A 15,845-nucleotide genomic window follows, 5' to 3' on the forward strand; every position below is an offset into this window, starting at 1 on the left:
AGAATGGGGCCTCCGGTAAGCACCCTGACACCTCCCTTTTCTTCCCTGGGGCTGTCATTTGGAAAACATGATTGTGGAGAGGACCCTGGCTCCGCAAGGCAGTGAGAACCTTGCAACGGGGAGCCGAGGGAGAGAAGCTCTGGGGGAGGGAAGGGCTGCCGGAATGCTCTGTGGACTCTCCCACATTCTGCTGTGCACACAGGGCCACGGGAGGGGGAGCTTCTCTTCATCTCTCTGCAAAGCCCGACTCATGCTTCACATATGTTGTACCACTAACCCCACCCTCCTTTTAAAAATGTGTCTGGGGAATAAAGGTGTAGGTCAATTTAACAACCCTCATGGAAAGTTCCTTTAATATTTTAGGAAGCTGTTAGTCATCTTTGTTCTCCAAGAGGCGGGGCAGGCTCATCCCCGGATGCCTGCAGGTCCCATTTGGGACTGGCATTTATTTCATTATTTGCAACCTCTCCCCATCCTACCCCAAACCTCTCCGGAAGCTTTCTAAATCCAGGTTTTCCTTCTGGAGGGGCCTGGCCACTGCTACCTTATTTTGAGCTTCTCTATGTTCTCCCATTAGGACCACAGAACCCATAGCTGGCCAACTGGGGGATGGGAGTGGAAATTTTACCTACCCCAATTTTTTGCCTATAAGAGAATTTCACTCAGCATTAGTCAGGCCAAGATGGCTAATGGTTAAATCTTAAAAGATCTAAGATGAATCTGTGACTATTTGTTCTTTTCAAATCAGTATCAATAAGGCCAGCTTCCTGCCCTTGGAGGACGCTAGCAGAGGCTGCGCTCTTGTCCTCTGTAGTAGGATTCTCACTCTGGGTTTCTGTTTACTCAAAGCGACCACGGTCCCTGAGCTCAAGTCCTGCTGCCCAGGCAGCCCTGTCACCAGGGTGGCCCGACACAGTCTGAGGCTCCCCCAACAGCACCCCAGCTGCAACTTTAACTTTTTATTCATTACTTTAAAATTATCAAACCATTTTTATTATTTTAAGGTATTTTAAGCTATTTACTAGACCTTTAAAAAGTAATTTACGCACATAATTTAAAATGTAATTCATGCACATAATTTAAAAAAAAAAAAAAAAAAAGGAAAGCATCCAAAGGAATGTACAAGGAAAGTTAACCTTCCTTCCAACTACAGACTCCAGAGGAACCACTGTGTGTCCTTCAGGGCACTCTTTATAGCTACGTCTTTGTTACACCTTTGGAAGCAAGCACTCCTAACCGAGCTGGTCCCTCTGCAAATTCCCCTGCTCCGTCTCTCATCATTTCCACCTGCCTTGCTCCATACAGGCCACACTGGCCTCCACATGTCCCCTAAGCAAGCCCAGTGTATCCCGGCTGTCCCCAAAGCCTTTGTACCTGCTGCTTCTTCTTGGCACCCTGTTTTCCCAGATACTTGCACAATTTGTTCCTTCACTTCATCCTTGCCTCTGTTCAAATGCCACCTCCTAAAGAGACCTCTGATTATCCTGTCTAAAAGAAGAGTCCCCATCATTCTCTCCCCTGTGCCCTGCATTATTTTTCTTCACAGTACTTATCAACTGTTCACATTATGGGTCTATGTCTTACATTGTGTATCATCTGTCCCTTCCATTAAAATGTAAGTTTCACAAGCACAAGGATTTTCTCTGCTCTATTCACCATTAAATCTCCACAACTAGAACTGTGCCTGCCAAATATATGTAGTAGATGCCCGATAAACACTGTTGAATGGAAGGATTAAGTGAATGAGTCAGTATTTTGCTTTGTGCTTGAAAATGCTAAATAGCCACATTTGGGCCACACTTCCAGACCAGCATCCTGGGCTCATTCCCCATCGTGATGAACACCAGCATTGCAGAGGCAGCTCCTTTTGACTCTGGGCTCCCGGCAGGATGACCAATGTCCTGGTTTGCCCAAGACAGTTTTCCTGGAACATGAGATTTTCGGTGTTGAAACAGGGAGAGTCCCTGGCAAACCAAGACAATTGGCTACTGTTCCCCTTTGCACCATCTTGAGCTCACAACCAGCCTGACTTTACCTATTGCAAGGTGTTAGTTGTCTGCCCTAAGTGACATTGCCTTTTTTTTTTTTTTTGAGATGGAGTCTCACTCTGTCACCCAGGCTGGAGTGTAGTGGCGCAATCCTGGCTCACTGCAACCTCCACCTTCCGGGTTCAAGCGATTCTCCTGCCTTAGCATCACAAGTAGCTGGGATTACAGGCGCATACTACCATGCCCGAATAATTTTTGTATTTTTAGTAGAGATGCGGTTTCACCACATTGGCCAGGCTGATCTCAAACTCCTGACCTCAAGTGATCTGCCTTCCTCAGACTCCCAAAGTGCTGGGATTACAGTCATAAACCACCAAACCTGGCCCTAAGGGACATTTCAAATGAGAGTTGCTAGTCAACAAATCTGTCAGTAAATATTTCCTAAGTAACAGTTACAACATTTTCCAGTAGCTAGGGAGCAGAGAAACACAGCAATAAATAAAATAAACACAATTCCTGTCCTCGGGAAGCTTACAATTTAACCTAGGGAGACTGATGGGTAAACACATTATTTCAGGCAGGGCTTGATGGCACACACCTGTAGCCCTAGTTACTCCAGAGGCTGAAGCAGGAGGGTTGCTGGAGCCCTGGAGTTTGAGGTTGCAGTGAGTTATAATTACACCGCTGCACTCCACATTTCGCAAACAGGGCAAGAGTGCATCTCTAAAAATAAATAAATTTCAAAAAATTTAAAAAGATACTATTTTGATATAAATTAAATATACATTCTGACAGATGAAAAGTTTAATTAAAAAAAGAAAAAAGGCAAATACATAATTTAATACCTCTCTTAATGGCCTTCTCCAAAAATCTCATGTCAGCAAAGTTTTCCTATTTTGGGTGTAATAGTTTTAGCTGGATCAATCTGAACAAAACTGATTTTTTCCTAAAATAAATGGTGTTATTTTCTGATAAAAATGAAATGTAGTAGGTTGAATAACTGCTCCCGAAGATATCAAATCCTAGTCACTGGAACCTGTAAGTGTTACCTTATTTGGAAAAGACTCTTTGCAGATGTGGTTAAATTAAGGATGTTGAGTGGGGACATTATCCTTGATTATCTGGTCGCATCCTAAATGCAGTCACAGGTATCTATGTAGGAGCAGGGCAAAGGGAGATTTGACACAGACAGAAGAAGAAAAGGCAATGTGGCCCTGGAGGCAGAGACGGAGTGATGCACCAACAATCCAAGGAATGTCAGCAGCGATCAGAAGCTGGGAAGGGCAAGGAACAGCTTTTCCTCTAGAGCCTCTGGAGAGAGCACGCCCTGCTGAGACCTTAACTTCAGCCCAGTGAGGCCAATTTCAGACTTCTGGCCTCCAGAACTGTGAGGGAATAGGTTTCCGTTGTTTAAGTCATCTAGTTTATGGCAATTAGTTACAGCAGCAACAGGAAACTAATACATGTACTTAAAATTAAAGTAGGAAATCTGCAGAAAATAAAAAATCCCCTTTTATCACATCACCCAGAAATAACTACTACTAACCTACTTACAGGTGAAGCAAAAAACAAAACAAAACAAAAAACAAAAGCAGCAGTTTGATCAGGCCTCCAAGCAGCGAACATAAACACTGGCTTCATTTCCTATTTAGTTACAGATATTGCTTTCTTCCCTGTTTAACATGATATTACGGTGTGTTTGTCTGTTTTTGTGTCATTATGAAGGAATACTGTATTAGCCCTTTTTCACATTGCCATAAGAACTACCTGAGTCAGGGTAATTTCTGAAGAAAAGAGGTTTAATGGACTCACAGTTCCACAGGCTTCACAGAAAGCATGGCTAGGAGGCCTTGTGAAACATAATCATGGCAGAAGGTGAAGGGGAAGCAAGCAGGCCTTACCGCGGCGGAGCAGGAGTGAGAGAGAGAGGGCTGAGGGGGAACTGCCACACACTTCTGAACCATCAGATCTTGTGAGAACTCATTCAGTATCATGAGAACAGCAGGAGGAAAACCACCCCCATGATCCAATCCCACCAGGTCCCTCCCTCGACATGTGGAGATTACAATTCGAGATGAGGTTTTGGTGGGGACAGAGCCAAACCATATTGAATACCTAAGACTGGGTAATTTACATAGAAAAGAGGTTGAACTGGTTCACGATTCTGCAGGCTGTATAAACATGGTTCCAGTATCTGCTTCTGGTGAGGGCCTCAGGAAGCCAACAGTCACGGTGGAAGGCCAAGGGAGAACAGGTGATGCCACGTGGTGAGAGAGTGAGCATGAGACAGCAAAGTGGGAGGTCCCAAACTCTAACCAGATCTCACACGAACTAACTAAGTGAGAACTCATTCATCACCAAGGGGATGAGGCTAAGCTATTCACGACATTCATGAGGGATCAACCCCCATGATCCAGTCACCTCCCACTAGGATACTGCCTCCAACATTAGGGATTACACTTCACCAGGAGATTTAGAGGGGACAAGCCTCCAAACCATATCATATGGTCAGTAAACATTCTTCAAAACTGTGACTTTTCATGGCTACACAGTTTGAACAATAATAGATTTATCATTTATTTAAATCATCTCCCATTGTTAGACAGGTACTCTCCAAAATGTTGCTATTATATGTAATATTGCAATGGACATATTTGTACATCAATTATTTGTGTGCCAATCTGATCGTCACACTAGAATGGAGTCCTAGAAATAGAGTTACTGGATTAAAGAATATGAGCATTTTAGTATTCTTGATAGTAATTTCATATGACTTTCGGGGATGTCCAACCAATTTACACTTCCAACAGAAAACTATAAAAAAAACAGTCTCAGCCGGGCGTGGTGGCTCACGCCTGTAATCCCAGCACTTTGGGAGGCCGAGGCAGGTGGATCACCTGAGGTCAGGAGTTTGAGACCAGCCTGGTCAACATGGTGAAACCCCGTCTCTACTAAAAATACAAAAATTAGCTGGACATGGTGGTGGGCGCACGTAATCCCAGCTACTCAGGAGGCTGAGGCAGGAGAATGGCGTGAACCCAGGAGAAGGAGCTTGCAGTGAGCTGAGATCGCGTCACTGCACTCCAGCCCAATTCAATTTCTTTTTTTATAAATTATCTATCGAGGTCCTTTGTTTACTTGTCTAGTGAGGTATTATGTGTTTTACTTCTTTTTATTGATAGGTTCCTTATAATTAAAGAACATTAATCCCCGTCACCTTTATGTAAATAGTTCCTGTATTTAGTCATTTGCCTTTTAATTTTGTTAATATATTTTTATAAAGAAAAATAGTTTACGTGTAGTAGAGTTTTTAAGTTTTTTGTGTGTGTGTGTGACTTTTTTCCTTTGCTTTTATAGTTAGGAAGCCCTTCTCCACCCTGAAATCTGCTAAATGGTAAAGACGAAACTTGATTTCCTCCTTTTGCAATAGATAGCCAATTTTCCTAGCACTGTTTATGGCATTGTTCCTTCATTATTTTATTTCATATTAAGTTATTTAATACCTGAGCCTTAATTAAGTGTCGTTAACTCTACTTTTAAGTAGTGTGCGAGTTACGAGACAGAACTAAATCTTTATCTCCACCTACTAGCTATACCACCCCAGGCAAGAGTCACTCTGAGCCACATTTTAATGATCTGTATAACGGAGACAATAAAACCTACCTCACAGGGTTATTCTGAGAATTAAATGAAATAATATTTATCATGAGTTTATCATATAGTAAGCACTCAACTAATGATGACTATTATCATTATTAATATTATTAGTCCGTTAATATTTTTTCTAATTCTCTCATCATTCCATTAAGATATTCTTCTATGGCTATTACTAAAAGTCAAAAATAGGCTGGGCGTGGTGGCTCATGCCAGTAATCCCAGCACTTTGGGAGGTCAAGGCAGGTGGATCACCTGAGGTCAGAAGTTCGAGACCAGCCTGGCCAACATGGCAAAACCCCGTCTCTACTAAAAGTACAAAAATTAGCCGGCTGTGGTGGTGAGTGCCTGTAATCCCAGCTACTCAAGAGGCTGAGGCAGGAAAATAGCTTGAACCCAGGAGGCAGAGGTGGTAGTGAGCTGAGATCACACCATTGCACTCTAGCCTGGGCGATGAGACAGAGACTCTGTCTCAAAAAAAAAAAAAAAAAAAAGTCAGAAATAACAGATACTGGTGCGGTTGCAGAGAAACGAGAACACTTATACACTGTTGGGAGTGTAAAAAAATTTCCATTGTGGAAAGCAGTGTGGCGATTCCTCAAAGAGCTAAAAACAGAACTATTATTCGACCCAGCAGTCCCACTACTGGGTATCTATCCAAAGGGACATAAATTGTTCCACCATAAGACACATGCACACGTATGTTCACTGCAGTGCTATTCGCAATAGCAAAGACATGGAATCGACCTAAATGCCCAACAATGGCAGATTGGATAAAGAAAATATGGTACATATATACCATGGAATACTATGCAGCCATAAAAAAGAATCAGATTATGTCCTTTGCAGGAACATGAATGAAGCCGGGGGCCATCATCCTTAGCAAACTAATGCAGGAACAGAAAACCAAATACTGCATGTTCTCACTTATAAGTGGGAGCTAAATGATGAGAACACATGGACACAAAGAGAGGAACAACAGATACTGGGGACTACTTGACTGGGAGTAGGCTTAGTACCTGGGTGACAAAATAATCTGTACAACAAACCCCCGTGACACAAGTTTACCTATATAACAAACCTGAACATGTACCCTGAACCTAAAATAAAAGTTAAAAACAGGTATTATTCTACTTTAGCTGTGCAAGTAGGTTTGGGTAAACTATAGGGAGAATGTATGACAATGTAACAGAGCTATTTCCGAGGGTTTGCTTATATTATCTGTGATCAAAGAAATCTATTAAATGATACATTCTCCAACATAGTTAACTTCACTAGGTCCTATGTATATAGAGTTAGTTGTCATAACAAAACATCCCTGTTTTTTAGTGTCAAATAAACTGTTTAAATACAATGTCAGATTTCCTTCAACTCTGATGGCAGGTTGACAAGCTGCCTTGGTATTTTTCAGTTGCTGTGAGAAAACAGAATGATTAGCAATATCAGGGAACAGGAGAGGGGAGAGATAAATACGGGTTTCATTCTGAGCCTGTAGACAAGAGCTAAGGAAAAATTGTATTTCTAAAGTTTCCAGACAAAGAATTCCTATCTACCCCCAACTATAATAGAATGAGATATTAGTTAAAAGAAATTAGGCCGGGCGCGGTGCCTCAAGCCTGTAATCCCAGCACTTTGGGAGGCCGAGATGGGCGGATCACGAGGTCGGGAGATCGAGACCATCCTGGCTAACACGGTGAAACCCCGTCTCTACTAAAAAGTACAAAAAACTAGCCGGGCGAGGTGGCGGGCGCCTGTAGTCCCAGCTACTCGGGAGGCTGAGGCAGGAGAATGGCGTGAACCCGGGAGGCGGAGCTTGCAGTGAGCTGAGATCCGGCCACTGCACTCCAGCCTGGGCGACAGAGTGAGACTCCGTCTCAAAAAAAAAAAAAAAAAAAAAAAAAAAAAGAAATTAGACTGATTCAGTTCATTAACACAATGATATTCCATTCTGTCATATTCAAAGATGGTAATATCGTACTGATAAGAGGATTACGACTCTATTGAAAACAATAAAGTCTTACACACAAATTAAAGCAACAATAAGGTATTATTTTTAGTTAATTCAGGTCGACAAATAATTTAACCAATTGGAAATACCCAGGGTTGGAAAGTCTGCAGGGAAAAGAGCATTCCTTGTCTTTCTGGAGGCCAGACTGGCAATATGTGACAAAATTTTAAACAAGAACTTTTTACACAGCAAATCTAATTCAATGATTTTTCTCTAAGGATATAAACAAATAAAAAATAGTGTAAAAATATAGGTGAAAAGATGTGTATTATAATGTTTATAAAAGGAACGTCTTGAGAAATGAAAAAGCTAAATGTCCATCAGTGGGAGCTTGGTTTCAGAAATCATGGCACACATGAGAGAATGCTGTAAACACAGTGTCTTCCTGTATTTCTTAACACAGAAAGATGATCACACTGTTGAATTAAAAGCATCCCCAAACAGCAATATGTAGTAGTGACAAGTGAGAGTGTGTGTGTGTGTGTGTGTGTGTGTGTGTTTGTGTATGTGTGTGTGTGGTGAGATCTGTTAACATTTATTACTACAGATATAGTTAATAGTTCCATCTGTTAATAGCAAATATGCCTGAGGTATGGAATTTCAGGTGACTTGAGATTTATGCTTTCTCCTTTATACGTTTCTGTATTACTTTAACTTTTGCAATAAAATTTTATTTTGATTTTGGAAAACAAAACACAAACCACAGCAAAAACACTATGGAAAGAATAAAGATGGAAGGAAATATCGACAACATGTTAACTGTAATTGTCTTTGGTCTTTAAGAAGACAGACTGATGGTTCCTTTTTACTTTCCTTCATTTTTCATAGTGTCTATTATTAAATAGGATTACTCTTAAAATGACCAAATACTTACATATGGTGAAAGTGATTATAATCTGACAGAGCCACATGAAGCTCACAACACCTTCCTTCTTGGTTCCTAGGAAAGACTCTTCTGTGGTCCCATGGGTAGGGGATACCATTATTTCCAACTTAGCCACGCAGATTGGAGGCTTCTTTACCTTCTGCCTTAGATCTAAAGGAAAGGGGTCCCCTAACCTATGCCAGCTGGTACATGTTGACTTCTCTAGAGGTCAACATTTATGCCCATTTTTTTATGTGCTTTGGACTATTTTTTTCTTTTTTTTTTAAATCTTCATTTCTCTCCCTATTTCTTGATTTTGTTTTCCCTTTTTAAAATTCTTTAAGTATATATAACCAGAAGATTTTTGTTGTTGTTGTTGTTTGCTAAAAACTAATAGTGGGCAAAATTATGAAAGTTAAAGAAACAGGAGAAACTGTCTGAAATCCCATCACTGAAATGAATAGCTGTTAGTCTTTTAGTCTTTTGAACATCTTTCCTTTTAATCCTTTCTTAATATACAGTTGTGCATTTAGTTTTTCTTCAATTGTCATTTGAATATTTCCCTGTACCACTGAAAACTCCTAAACATATTTTTACAGCCCAAGCCCATTTTTAAGAAATACCATTCATTTATTCCTATATCATTTCAAATTGAAGAACCTTTCATATACTCAAAATAAATTTATTATAGGAGCCATGAGAAACGATCCCTCCCACTGTTGGTGACTAGATCTAGTCCTTACCCAAAACCGTAACCTCGTCATAATCTCACTCTCAAACATCTCCCTCTAACTACCATACTTCAACACTCCACTGACTTCACTGGGATGATCTACTTTTACACTGTTACTCATCTACCTTGTGCCCTCACTTCCTTTCGCATCTACACTAAATTCCATGGTCAATTATTTCAATGTCCCCAGCACACGCTCTCATCTCTCTCATCCCTCTTTGCCAGATGAACCCCAACCTTGGTTAAACCCAGCCCTCTGCCTACTCTACACCTTCTCTCATGCTGCCAAATGTTCAAGTCATGTTTTTCACGCTATCTCTACAGCCACCCTGTAAGCATTTATTCTTTTTTCTACTGTGCCCTATTTGGTGACCATACAGCTGCTACTTAGGTGTTTTGTTAATGCCCATCCATCCTCTCCAACAGCCCAACTCACCGTCCTATCCTGCTCTCCCTCTTGGCTGTTTTTCTCATATTCTTTTTGCTTCCCAGCTTTCTGACCCCTCTTGACATTTGTTTGTTCCCTCTCCCTTCTCTACCCACCCACCTCTTTCCCCAGCCCACAAAAGAAACACAGAGGGAATCATCTGATAAAAAAGCTAGCAAAGGGTGTAGCATGAGAAGTCTCAGGTTCCTGTCCTGCCTCTGCTGTGTGACCTTGGGCCAGCCACTTTACTTCTGGGGTTCTCAGTTTCCTCCCTATACAATAAGGCACATTCAGTTGAATAAACATGGAGATAATTCAACCCAGCTCTTAAAACAAACAACATGATTCTGAAAATTCAAGAAAGAAAAATTTAGCAAACAGTTCCACTACCCTATTTTCCTTACCATATTATCCTACCTCCCTCACCATGCTAAGATAATGTCAACCATCTGGTGAGTGTTATTATTGTTATTTTAGTGCTGAAACTCTTCTTGGCCCATCCATGCATCCCACCCAGTAACCATAATGGAAATCCAAACACTCACCGTGAATTTCTCATAGAGCTCATAAGTCAGGAGGGGGTTGGGCAGCTCCCTAAAGTAGAGCTTGCAGAGCGAGCCCACACAGTGGATGTCCTGGAGGTACACTTCCCTTGTCAGATCTGGACATTGATCTGAGCCAAACTCTTGCCTGAAACAACACAGACGGAGACATAACAATCCCAGGGAGTGTATGTTCCATGTCAGCAGCTGCTTGGCTGCTTAGGGGTAAAAAGACCCTAAACTGCTGATCTGACTATATTTTTGACCTTAATTCAAAAAGATCTTCTACTGCAGGCCCGAGGAAGTCACAGGAAGACTTCCATTTCAGGTTTGGATCTTCCTTGCAAAATCTGCTGTGATGAGAAAGACACAATGCTCATTCACAAATGGATTTCCCATGGCATCATGTCTGCAGTCTTGGTTACGAACATTGGGGAAATAGCAACACAATTTGCCAAAAAGTCCTATTGAGCTTTCAGTTTTTCCAAAATATTGTTCAAAATGAATTTCCCTTTCTTACAGGAGAGACCGAAACTAGGGTAGGTCAGGTTGTTGTCGCTCATCTCCATATATCCATATCAACGACCTTGTTTTATCTGGAGACTCAAACCCAAACTTTGAGAACTTTAATCAACCTTTTTTTTTTTTGTGAGATGGAGTCTCGCTCTGTCACCCAGGCTGGAGTGTAGTGGCGCAATCTTGGCTCACTGCAGCCTCCGTCTCCCGGGTTCAAGTGATTCTCCTGCCTCAGCCTCTGAGTAGCTGGGACTACAGGCGCCCGCCACCACACCTGGTTAATCTTTTGTATTTTTAGTAGAGATGGGGTTTCACCATGTTAGCCAGGATGGTCTCGATCTCCTGACCTCATGATCCGACCGCCTCGGCCTCCCAAAGTGCTGGGATTACAGGCGTGAGCCACCATGCCCAGCCTAATCAACTATCTTTTTGGTGCTCAATAGAACCTTCTAGACTGCCTGATGGTGACTCCTACAGGACAGATGTCTTGGAACATCATCCAATTCCAGGCCTGAAAAACATTTAGAAAACATTTCCTAAAAAGGTCACATGAATATACTGCCTCAAATAATATATATATTAATACTTATAAACTAAAATCTGTTTTAAAAATGACAAATTTGAGCTTTCATATAGAAGAGAAGTTAAGCTTTTTGAGAGTATTCACTTAGTCATCTAATGTGACAAAGTCAACAGTACTCTCAGAACCAGCATTTTTAAAACAGCTCACTGCCCATTCTCCTATTCTCTGGGCCTACCCCTTTAATGAAGGGTAGGGAAATCCCTGATGCTTTCAGAACCTGAAAGAAACTGAGTGGGGCTTTGAAAAGAGATCTATGAAATGCTATTTTTTTTTTTTAGATGGAGTTTCATTGTTGTCGCTAAGGCTGGCACAATCTCAGCTCTCTGCAAACTCCACCTCCCAGGTTCAAGCGATACTCCTGCCTCAGCCTCCCAAGTAGCTGGGATTACAGGCGCCCGCCACCATGCCCAGCTAATTTTTGTATTTTTAGAAGAGATGGGGTTTCACCATGTTGGCCAGGCTAGTCTCGAACTCCTGACCTCAAGTGATCCACCTACCTTGGCCTCCCAAAATGCTGGGATTATAGGCATGAGCCACTGCGCCCGGCCCATGCTATGTTTTAGAAGAGAACTATGCCATGCTATGTTCTCTTGGCATAGCTCTCTTTTAAAAAGAGAATGTTTTTAAGAGAGCAGAACAAGAGCAATCTAGAGCTTATTCATTTATTTAGCCAAAGATTTCTCTTGTCAAGGATAAGGTCAGTGCTCAAATAAAAAATAATTCATTACTACCCAAGTGTCCTTCCAGGATGCAACCTACTATGCAGTATATTTCAAACCATTAAGAAGTATTTGCCATTGAATGGAGTACTAGTAAATTAGTGAAATTGTGTAAACACATAGATTCATTAAAATCTATGGCTGCAATAAACCAATTTTTTTTTTTAACAGCTACCACTTCTCTAGAAGAAAAAAAAGACGCTCTATTTCTTTGGTATAATTTAATTACAATCTAAATCTGGGGTGAAAGGGCAGAAACCAAACAGGAGAAAGAATATGAAAACTGAATTACCTGCACAACTTATTATATTAACCTTGTAACAATAATTTTTTTGTTTTAAAAGTCTACATTTATAACTAAATGTAGGTAATAATAAAATGTTATAATTAAAATAACATTAAATTATGTTCCTTTTGGTGTTAAGGAACAATATGCAAAATAAACAGATCTATTGTTTAAGTCATATACAATCATATATATATATACTCTACCTTCTATATACTCTCTATATAAATATAAAACACACACATACCTGTGTTTTGTATAAAATGTTTTGCCCTCTTTATTTAATGTGATAAAAATTTCTTCCAAATATTTAGGATAAATACATAAAATTGGAAATAGTTCACCCATCAGTAATTTTTTTATTTATTTTTATTTATTTTTTCACTCATCAGTAATTCTTAAAATCCTAGCATCAGTTAGAGACACGTACAATCATACAGGCTTCTGATTTCTCAACCAGACAAAACGTCAGATTTGAGGGTGCGCCAGCAGAAAAACTGACATGGATCTCAGGGTTCTGAACACTAAGTAACAGGAACCTAGTCTAACTGAGCTTTGGGCTGGCCAGCAAATGATAATAAATCAAGTTTTCCTTAACTTGTCATTTAAATCATTTGAGTTAAATCAAATTCACCTAAGAAGAATATATCTAGTGCAAGACAAAGAAACAGATTGAAAGCCTTAGGAGCTTCTGTTGGAAAGAATTATATCAGGCTGGAGGGTTTCCTGATTAGATTAAGAACAGTCAGGCATCTGAAAACCACTGCATCTGATCTTCAGTGCTGCCACACTTCCCTCAGTTCCTTTGGGTCTTTAATACTCTGGACATCGGCAGACAGAGGCATGGACACAGGAAGAATCATGGGAGAATTCTTTTAGGGCTATTCTTTTAGCTTACCTTAGCCGTTGTATGTTTGAGGTGACGCCTGAAAGCCGATAGATTCCATCCACGATGCCGTGAGTCTCTATAAATTCTGCACAGCTCTTCAAAACATATGGAACTATGTAAAGGAAAAGAAGAAAACAATTAAGTATTAGATGTAAATATGCCTGTCTTTTAAAGATATCCTTTTAAAAATCCAGGTATCTTCAAAGAGATATAAGTATGGAACTCATATGACTTACAAGTGGAAATGATTACTTGTAAGTGGTAGGTGATGTTCCTTTCGTATTAAAAAAAAAAATCATAGGGTGTTGCTAAAGAATTGTTTTTTTGTTTTGGTTTTTTTTTTTTTTTTTTTTTTTTTTTTTGAGACTTGCTCTGTTGCCCAGGCTGGAGGCAGTGGCGCGATCTTGTCTCACTGCAACCTCCACCTCCTGGGTTCAAGCAATTCTCCTGCCTCAGGCTCTCAAGTAGCTGGGACTACAGGCACCCGCTACCAGGCCAAGCTAATTTTTGTATTTTTAGTAGAGAACTGGGTTTCGCCATGTTGACCAGGCTGGTCTCCAACACTTGATTTCAGGTGATCCACCCACCTTGGCCTCCCAAAGAGCTGGTATTATAGGTGTGAGGCACTACGCCTGGCCAAGAATTGTTTTTTTAAAATAATTTTTAAAAATATTCAAAAACTTAGATTTTGAGACCATTGGTAAGCTTGGACATCCCACAACTCGGTCTCTTCATTTCACTGGTTCTCCAAGTATGGTCTTCTGACCAGCAGCATCAGCATCTCCTAAGAAGTTGGAAATGCAAATCTTCAGGCCCCACTCCCGACCTATTAACTCAGAGATTTTGGGGTGGGGCCCAGCAATCTGTGCCTTTTAACAAACCCTCTGGGTGACTCTGATGCATGCAAAAATTAGAGAGCCACTGCTTTATTCTAAACATGAGGACATCAAGGCACAGGCAAATTTACTTAAGTCACTTTAAAAAAAAATAATTAATACATTGGAAAATGCTTACAATTCCATTCTTTTAGAAGAAGAAAATCTTCGACAAATTGAATATACATTGTAAATTCAGTTTGTATTTTAAAAATTCGAAGGAAAAAAGACTGGAAGAAAATCTGCCAGAATATCGAAGGTGATTTAAAGGTTAAAGTGTTTTTTGTTTGTTTGTTTGTTTCTTAAGGTGAGAACTGCCCCCCCCACCTCCACCCCCCGCCCGCCGTGGATCGAAACCAGTCATTGATTTAATGGACAACATAAAAGGGACTGACAGGGCTTCCTGAGTTCCTGCCTCTCCAGAGGTTCAGTGCCCTGGTAGAAGGGTCTGGCTGTGCTGTTCTCTCCTGGCGGCTGATTTTGAGAGAACCAGCCAACTCAGTGACCCAGAGGGGCAGATACAGGCCTTCTGGATGGTACAGAGAGAGCAGCAGATCACTTGCCACTTTGGTCCCTGGACAGATGCACCTGAGTTCCCCCATGTGAGAGTGCTGTGAATGGACGTTTGGGATAGAACAACCCCACCCACCAAACAACCCACTGAGGGCGCTGAGATCTTCATTGGCTTCTCGAGGCTACCACAGTGATGTGGGACCTCCATGAATTAACGCTTGGGCTACTACTGTGCTCACACTTCCAACACATACTCAATCCATTAATGCTGTAGATCAGACCAATGCCAATTCATTAATGCTTATTACATATACTCATGCCTACACACAATTTGAAGCTGGATTGGATCTTTATGCGGTTAGACACAAGGCATTCAGACTCAACATTCTACCTGAATTCCCTATTATGATGTGCTCTAAGCATTCCTTTCCCTTGTGACCTTCAAGTAACTGTAATTTTAAGTGCTCAATAAAGTTCACCATACTAATCTGCTGCCTCTCAAAGGTTGTGCATTCTCAAAGGCTGGAGTGTTCCCTTCCAGCACACATCCATGGTTTGCCCCTCAGGGAATGGACTTGGAATTGGAAATATTGAGGCCAGAGACCATAGAGGTGGAACCGCCAGAGACCACAGAGGTGGAACCACTTCCTAGGAGTGAGCACAGCATGGGAGTAGGGTGTGGTGGGGGGGTGCTGTGGGAGTGGGCGGGGTTCCAGAGCCTCTGTCTTCAGCCAGAAGAGCTATGATTTGATCTGTTTTATAAAATAGCCTTCTTCGTGACATTTTGTTTCCCATGCTCATGCAAATAGATAGATAAATAGAAACAGTTCCAATGATACTTAAGAGTCTCTCTCTCTCTCTCTCTCTCTTTCTTTCTCTCCCTCTCTCTCTCTCAAAATCCCTATTGTGAACAATGATGGTGGATTCTTTCCCCACCACACCTCACTGTTTGGTAACCTGCCAGCATACAGTCTATGGTTGAGAGTGCAGATTTGGATACCAAACTGCTTTTGTACCCTTGGGCAAAATATACAAGAGTTCTGTTTCTTAGTTTCCACGTGTGTGAAAGGAGGATAATAGTGATATTAATCTTGTAGCTTAGGACTGAAATAATATTTACAAATATTTGGCACAGACCCTGGCATATAAGAAGCATTCCACAATGACCAATATTATTTCTACTTGCAACTTATCTATAATATAAATGTATAATCTGATTTTCTTGGTGAAAACAGAGCTTGCCTCTT

General features: G+C 41.0%; 1 protein-coding gene across 1 annotated transcript in view; it reads right to left on the bottom strand.

Moving 5' to 3' along the window:
- The window catches only part of LOC105470344 (Rho GTPase activating protein 31), a 123,220-nt gene that overhangs the window by 37,779 nt on the left and 69,596 nt on the right, over nucleotides 1-15,845 (bottom strand). The window contains exons 2-3 of the mRNA XM_011722208.2: nucleotides 13,220-13,322; nucleotides 10,221-10,365 (exon numbers count right to left, since the gene is read on the bottom strand). Of these exons, the coding sequence (XP_011720510.2) occupies nucleotides 10,221-10,365; nucleotides 13,220-13,322 (248 nt within the window). The remainder of the gene's footprint in view (nucleotides 1-10,220; nucleotides 10,366-13,219; nucleotides 13,323-15,845) is intronic.

Source organism: Macaca nemestrina, chromosome 2 (genome assembly GCF_043159975.1).
Source record: "Macaca nemestrina isolate mMacNem1 chromosome 2, mMacNem.hap1, whole genome shotgun sequence".
NCBI lineage: Eukaryota > Metazoa > Chordata > Mammalia > Primates > Cercopithecidae > Macaca > Macaca nemestrina.